At 36.7% G+C, this 8,374-nt stretch overlaps 1 protein-coding gene across 1 annotated transcript; it reads left to right on the top strand.

Moving 5' to 3' along the window:
- The first annotated feature begins 685 nt into the window (after nucleotides 1–685).
- Nucleotides 686–7,179, top strand: LOC130418800 (carbonic anhydrase 4-like). Its single transcript, XM_056744902.1, has 8 exons — nucleotides 686–810; nucleotides 3,720–3,752; nucleotides 3,849–4,013; nucleotides 4,092–4,237; nucleotides 4,434–4,526; nucleotides 4,607–4,673; nucleotides 5,038–5,201; nucleotides 6,364–7,179. The coding sequence occupies exons 1-8, from the start codon at nucleotides 750–752 to the stop codon at nucleotides 6,541–6,543; spliced, it is 909 nt and encodes a 302-aa protein (XP_056600880.1). The 5' UTR covers nucleotides 686–749; the 3' UTR covers nucleotides 6,544–7,179.
- The last annotated feature ends 1,195 nt before the right edge of the window (nucleotides 7,180–8,374 follow it).

Below are 8,374 nucleotides of genomic sequence, written 5' to 3'. Positions count from 1 at the left end.
TAACAAAACACTTCCCCTCATTTCCAGATTCTTTGCATGTCTTTGCTTTATCACCACCATCATCAACAATCGTTTTGTTTCATGTTCGGCATCGTATGTGATCCACGACGAAGCATTTTTTTTATGACGAGGGCGAGGTAGCCTCCCAAACGTCGAGTGACCGAACATTCAATATCTGAATTAAAAAAACAATCGTTAAGGTCATAAAACACAACAATATTATTATACGCGACTGCTGCTGTTTATTGTGCTGTCTTTCCTTCGTCCACCGCTAGGTGTCAATAAACACCTCTTTTCATTACATTGACCATTACTGTTCATTAAGGGTGATGGTTCAAGGTGGTCCTGGTCAAGACAAATAAATCTCTTTTTCCATAAAATACTGGACTAGAATGAAACTACAGTTAAAAACACACTTAAATAACATTTAGTTAAGAAAAACTTGCTGAGGAATATCACAGCTACAACAACTTTAAGCACATTAGAACATCAGACTGGGCTGGTCGTCATCCGGGTACGTGTTTAATTAAAGAGATGACAGACAGACGGATGTTAGTCATATTGACATCATTTTTTTCCCATGGTTTTGTGTGTCATCGATACTGTGATTTAACAGGTGTGGGAGATGCTTTCAATATTAGTGTGAGGGAGGAGTTGTCCTGTCTGTCTGCAGATATATAAGAGCAGAAGAGGATTCTCAGAGGGTCACATTTGGTTTTATTGCAGGAGACACAGGACAGTCAGTCACGATGAAGAGTCTGATTTCACTTTTTCTTCTGTCATTCGTTCTGCATGTATTCAGCAGTGAAGGTGAGTCCAATGACGATGGAAAGGTGTTTGCATTCATTTAATTCATTCTGTATGTTCTCAAAATTCATTCGATTTAATGCAGTTTCCATATAAATCCAGAAAATGACAACTTTTTTAATGCATTTTATGCCACATTTTAATTGGCATTACAAAAAAGGACAAATATATCTAAGTTTGATGTAGTAATTAATAACAATAGATTTAATAGCTAACATGTATTTAAAGGTCCGCAATCAAAGCCGTAAATCGGTTTTATTGTTGTAATTTAAAGAAAACTCACGCTCTTCAAATTCATGTATAATAATAATAATCAAACCCAATCCCTCTGAATCGTGAGTTTGTGATTGTTTTAGACATTTCATTACAAACATTTTCAGCAGTAATTGATCCAGTGCTCAATATATGATATCACACACACAAAAAGTTAATTCAATTCAACTTAATTGTATCATGTTTAATCAACTTATGTGATTCATTTGAATTGAACTATACGGGAATGATTTGTTTTGCATTACTGCAGAAACTGGCCTGAGAGCTCCCAGCTACTGAAAAATAAAGAGGGTAAATGTAGAAATCAAGTGTTCTTTTATGCCCTTTTAATCCAAATGAGAACAGAAGAAAACAAGTCTATTGTATTTCTCCATGACAACATTATGTTTTTTTAAGTAAGCCTTATCAAATTACAGCTGTAAGTAATACCAGCATAAGAAAGGTTTGTTTGTTGAGAAAGTGAAACCCTACACAGGTGAAGAGATTCAATTGGTGTCAATACAATCAGAGTGTGTGGGGGGGGTGAAATCGTTTTTAGTTACATTTTGTTTAATGGAAGCAGAAATGTTGGCGTTTCGTCTGGATATATAGGGTGTGCAGGTGCATACGGGCCAGTGCCCGCATTCATACTCTCAAAAATAAAGGTGCTCAAAGGTTCTTCACAGCGATGCCATAGAAGAACCACTTTTGGTTCCACAAAGAACCATTCTGTCAAAGGTTCTTCGAAGAACCATCTCTTTCTTACTTCATTATAATCTGAATGTCAGTTTTTTAAGAGTGCACAGAGCTATGACGTCATGACTTCTCAGAGTGTGCAATTTACCAAGCAGGCTCGTCCACTTATCTCTGTCAGCGTTGAGTCTTGACTCAAATTAAAACGTAAAGATATTTATTGACTATGATTGTGCAGTGTTGCTTCCTATGTAGGCTATTTTATGCTTCTGCACCGCGTGTCTGCCATAGATATTTTTCACCTTATTTTATTTGGGGCGGTGGCTCGATGTAAAGAAGAAGCATTGGTAATACGTAAGAGGTTGGTAACACGAAAACAATATTAAGGATGGACAGCAAAACTAAATGGACACTTTTACAACTAAATAGGCAATGACTCGCAAAACACCAAACACGAGGCTATAAACAGACTAAGCTAAGGTCGCTCGATATCAACGTCCACCGGCCACTTCCTCAAACTTAACTAAAACGTGTTCCCTTACACGTAATTACTCCAGGAATAAATCCCCAACCATGATTTTTGCACATGTTGCATTATGTGTGACATTTATGCACGTGATGACGTCTAACATCCCCGCCACCGGACGAAGACGCTTTTAGCAACTTGTTAGCAACCGCAAAGACACAATAAAGGCTTTAAAAAATCATGTTATAACTGGTGTGTTTTATGTCATAGATTAACACATAATATTTAGAGGTTTTGTCAACCACAGACCTTATTTCAGGCGATTTAGCAAAAACCCATTGACTTTGGGGCGATGGAACCGGAAGTCTTTAAATAACACCAGGTTATAAAACACGCCTGAAATAATTGCCCTACTCCAGCTATGCAGATGACACTCAGATCTACCTAGCCCTCTCACCCAATGAGTACAGGCCTATTGACTCTCTTCGCCAGTTAGGATCAAGTCAGTTAGAGATTACAAGGCTTCAATCAAAACAAGGCGAGTCAGCGTTTAGCCGCTACGCCACCCATAGATGGAATCTGCTTCCAGAAGACATCAGATGTTCATCAACAACAGCTTCTTTTAAATCCAGATTAAAAACACACTTGTTTAGCAGTGCATTCACAACCTGAGCACTGTACTGCTTTACATCAACTGCACTTCTATTTCTAATTTTCTTTACATATACACACTCACACTTTTAATCAATTTTACTGCTGTTTTATTGTTTCTTAAAATCTGAAGTTGTATTTTTGATCTTAAATCATTTGTATTTTAAAGATACGTCTTATTTCTTTCTGTCAACCATTTTATGTAAAGCACTTTGAATTGCCATTGTGTGTGAAATGTGCTATATAACATTTACATTTACATTTATGCATTTGGCAGACGCTTTAATCCAAAGCGATTTACATTGCATTATCCATCCTTGCGTTGTTAGCGCAATGCTCTTACCACTGAGCTACAGGAAAACTATATATAAATAAACTTGCCTTGCCTAAATTCTAACTCGCTTCATGGGTTTGCATGCAGCAACACATCATCTCTGAGGCTGGGAGCTTCCAACTAAACGTTGCATTTGTTGTTTGGGGCCATTATTTTAGTGTGTGTTTTTTGCATAAGAGCCTGGAGCTAACTTGCAATGCCACTGTTATCTACCGTAAAAATAAAAACCCCATCCTAACTGTTTTTTTTTCAAGCAAATCTAAATGTTAAATGTCCACTGATTGCATAAAGTCGTACCTATAATGAAAAACACTAAGTTTGTTTCTGGAGCACATTATTGGCGATCTAATAAAAAGTAAGAATGAGGATTTCATTTAATTTTTTCTGTTTCTCGATCCGTGAAAATTTATTTGATGTGTTTGGTGGATATTGTGGGAGTAGGAATGGATAGGCCTAAATGAATTCGAAAGCATTTCAATTTTGGGCTAACGGCGAATCTTCTGTGTTTCTGCTCAGAATGGTGCTACCAGACAAAAGGGAGCTGTAAAGGTAAGATTTCACAACATCTCAACACTTGCTGTACATTAAACAGACAAACAGTTTCCATCTAACTATTTCAATCTAACACCTCAATGTTGCCTTAAGGTCCAGAGAACTGGAAGGAAATAAACGAAACTTGTGGAGGTAACAGACAATCGCCCGTCAACATAGTGACAAAGGCAACCCAACTGGACAAGCGCCTGACGTCCTTCAATTTAACTGGATACAAGACCTTATTCGACAGTACTGTCAAGAAAAACAGTCACACTAGTAAGACCACAGACTGAAGACAGGCAGATGCTCAAGATCAGCTATGTAAATACTGACATGTTGTCTGCTCCATCCCAGTTGAGGTCACCATAAACACAACAGCAACAGTATCAGGTGGAAACCTGGAAGACACGTATAAGCCCCTTCAATTTCACCTGCACTGGGGCACAAATGGAGTTCGTGGCTCTGAACACACCATCGATGGAGAACAGTATCCTATGGAGGTACGACCAACCCAATAACACATGAATTAGATGACAAATCTGTAATCAAGATGAACTTCTGTTTTTTACCAACCGCACAATATCAAATCCTCCTGCAATGTATTGCTCAAATACAAAATAAAAAATTCTAGAGATTGTAATGAATACATGTAATTATTTGTGTAGGTCTAATTGTTACTATGAACTCTCTCTTCAGCTTCACGTTGTACATATAAAACAAAAATACAAAGATCTTGCGGAGGCTTTCAAGGATCCATTTGGCGTGGCAGCGTTTGGATTCTTCTTAGAGGTTTGATATTAGCGCTCTATTACAGAAGAAACATGACATTCATAAACACGGATGATTAATGCGTCATTTCTTTCTGACAGGAGTCAAACAGCGACAACAAAAATTTCGACAATCTCATAAATGTCCTGGGGAGCATAAAGAGCAAAAGTCAGTCCATAACATTATGATTACAAATGACAGCTTTTTCATTCATGCAACTTGATCAAGATTTTATTCAAATTAATGTTTTTATTTGGGCTTTAAGATGGTCAAATCAAGTAATTCATCATAGCTTTGTTGTCCATCTAAAACCTTGAATGTCAAAATTAGCCGTTTTTACAAATTATATGATTATTGATAAAACGCAAAAATGGTCTTGGTGCTTTTGATAGACAGCAACGATAGGCTATGTTAATCTACATGTATCATATGTAACTAATGTTTAGAAAAATGTCTGTCCTAGTGCATTTGTAGATCTGTATTTTATTAATTTAGACGATTTCTTTGATTTTCTCATATGCATCTTTTGCAGGTGGAGATGTTTCCATTAAAAACATCTCAGCCAGTCAGTTCATTCTGCCGGAGGAGAACATGACCAGCTATTACCGTTACAATGGCTCTCTGACCGTACCCAACTGCTATGAATCTGTGATCTGGACTGTCTTTGAAAAGACCATTCCTCTTAGCAAAAAACAGGTACGGCTGAATCCAAATCAATCCGTGAGGACACTACTGAACAAGCTTTGAACTTTAGATCATATACCGAACAGCATTAATTCTTTAATCGTCTACTAACTTACCAGTTCATTCAACAGACTGGCTATTTTCCCCTTCATTTCAAAATTAAGGGACCAGTCCAAATATTTTGTTCAAATGCATTTCTAGATGTATTGTGTTCACTCCAGTGTTTGTTGTACTTCAATAAAATCGAACCTCACATGTGAAATCAAGTCATTCAAAACAATGACCACATTTTCATGGACAACAATAATCCGATTTTAACACGATTAAGACAAAACTCTGATTAAGAAATGATGTAAGCAGAGCTTTTTGATTAGCTTAATCCATCTATACTCATAATCGTAGTAAGCACAAATTGAATTATGACGGTTGGAGTACTCCTATTTTAGTCGTATTGTGGAAGTGCGGTATAGACATGCACACACCTTAACACACCTTATTACCAGTGCGTAGGAACTTTCGCGGCACTTTGCGACAGGTATCACACACAGACGGCAGTGGAAAGCCATTTCCTTTTAAGGCATACAACATGGCTTCAAGCCCGAAAGCATATTTTGGGTCCAAACGGTAAAGAAGAGAGATTCCAACAATTCTAGAAAATAAATTGTGGGAACCATGGGGAAGACGAATTGTTTGTTGATACATGAAATTATGGGTGAAATGTCAAATTGCGTATCTTGGGGACGTAATGACGAATTCCATTAATCCACTTATGTAAAATAAGAACATGAAAGGTATATTCTTAAAGCAACTCATGTATACATCTTAATATTAATTTACTCGAATACGGCAAATAATTTGATTAGTGACGTCCATGTAAACGGGGTCACTGTGAAAAACTGACAGAATGACAAGACACATGAAAACTGTGATAAAAAAAGATTTTTATTTGAAATTTGGGAGAAATATTGTTAGTTGTTTTGCGAATAAAACAAGAACGGTTATTTTACTAAACGCAAACCTATAAATAGTATATTCAGAAAAACTGAGAATAATTTTGAAATGGTCCATTCACATTTTTCACAGCTGTATTTGCTTCGTGTAAATTACACCTGACTGTTGTGGTATTTTTTAATAACTGCTCATTCACACATTCTTTGTAATAACTTTGTTTCAGCTTGAGTTTTTTTCTTCTCTGAAACTCGACGACGGGACACCGATGGTTGGGACATTCCGACCACCACAGCCTCGTAGCGGACGTACAGTTTATCGGTCGAGCAGTCCGGCGGTCCTGGCCAGCGTGGTGCTTCTCTTCATCTCCATCACTACAACATTCAGTCTGTCCCATCTATGCTAAGACAGCCCAACCCAGACTGAACACAATGAGTTCTCAACAAAACTACAGACCAACATGAGATCAAATAGAATATATTTTTACATTTTTGCTATATGACACTTTGGAGGAGTTTTCAGTCTTTCTAATACCATGTGGAAAATATCAAGAAGTTATAGTGACTCTAAACTTTCAAATGTAGTGAATATAATTAACCTAAAAATAAAACTCTGAGAAAAATAAACATTTACTCACCATCATGCCTTTTGGAAAGAAGCGTCATCTTACTGTATTTTTCCATATAAAATGAAACTGATGTTGATGTTAAACTTCTACTTGAATCTGATTCCTTTTACACTTTTTTCAACAACAAACAATGTTGCAGGTCTTTTGTGAGGATACATGATTTGTGTTTTTAAAGATCCCATGTGTATGTAACAATAACACACTGTAGCAGAATAAGAATATGTGATTGTAAGATGTACTTTATTTAATCAAGTTAATACTACACAATTAAAAAAAAATCTTAATTTGTTTAATCAACCTACATTAGCATTAAAGTAACATTAACAAAACTGGGCACATGATTTCCCAGCATGCCTTATTCAAAATGCATGTTCCAAGTTCTACTGTGAAAATAAAAAATACATTGAACCTAAATAGGGATGTTGTTTTTTTTCCTGGGAATTGACCCTTCAAGTAGAGTTTGATGACATGCGACCAGACCAATATCTTTATGATCTTTTCTCTCTTTATGGTCATAATCACAGTTTCACCCATTGACCATACGTGTCAGAAACCAATGGCGCAATGGTAGCAAGCACAGTATGTGAGGATAGCTTCGATCTTTATTTTGTTTACTGTATTCCGAGTCACTTCCATAACCTGAATATATACTTCAAATGCATATTGCAGACTTTCTTAATGGTTTTGGCTGAAAAAACACGTCATTGTTTTTCCAGAAATGATTATTTCACAATAAATATTCGTACAGCGGGAGCGCTCTAGTTGACGTTGGCTTTGTGAAGGATCAATAAAGCAACACAATCTCATGGGCAATTCCTAACTATTTTACGAGATTCTTATGAATTCGTACATTACAGTGCGATTTGCTTTCGTGCCAGTGATGTTAGATTTAAGGGTGGGGCTTCCGTATTGCTTTTTCTAATAGTCATACGGTTTTGTACAATTCACAAATTCATACGAATTAGCCATCTCTTAAAGTCGTTACGAATTCCCGCAAGATAAGGTTGGAATGAAGACACACATCAACACTCATTGTATGAAAATTAGTTTCATGTTCTACTGTAGTATCACAGGTTTGGTAGGGTAAAACTTCAAAGTAATTCAATTGAATGGCTCCATTCGTTGCTGTCTATAAAGCCTAGAGTTTAAAAAGTAATCTAAATCCACACATTTTCACCGTCAAGACAGAAAAGGAAAAAATGTCAAAGCTTAATTTCAGCAAAACTGAGACTGAGCCATCTGCCAATAAAAACATAACTAGTTGTGCAAGCAGTCAAGTTGCTTTTTTGTTGCTGTTGTTGTTTTTGTCACCTGCCAAAGCTTCTTTGTCCTAAAATCTTCTATTCATGAGTTCAAACTCCAAGGCTTGTCTGACAGGCAATGCGAAAAGAGAAAATACTGTGACAGCACCTACATCACATACTCGCGTGTCTTACGGCTGACAGAACAATTAAAAAGTACTGTAACGCTAGAGATCACCGAGATAACTTCAAGAAATAGGAGCCTGCATTTTCCCAGCAGACCAATATAACCTGTTTAATGTTATTTGCATATGTAAAAGTCCACACACCCCAGTTAAATTGGCAGGTTTTTGTAATGTAAATTAAAT

The sequence above is a fragment of the Triplophysa dalaica genome, chromosome 4 (genome assembly GCF_015846415.1).
Source record: "Triplophysa dalaica isolate WHDGS20190420 chromosome 4, ASM1584641v1, whole genome shotgun sequence".
Classification (NCBI taxonomy): domain Eukaryota; kingdom Metazoa; phylum Chordata; class Actinopteri; order Cypriniformes; family Nemacheilidae; genus Triplophysa; species Triplophysa dalaica.
This window is presented reverse-complemented; position numbering and strand designations above follow the sequence as displayed.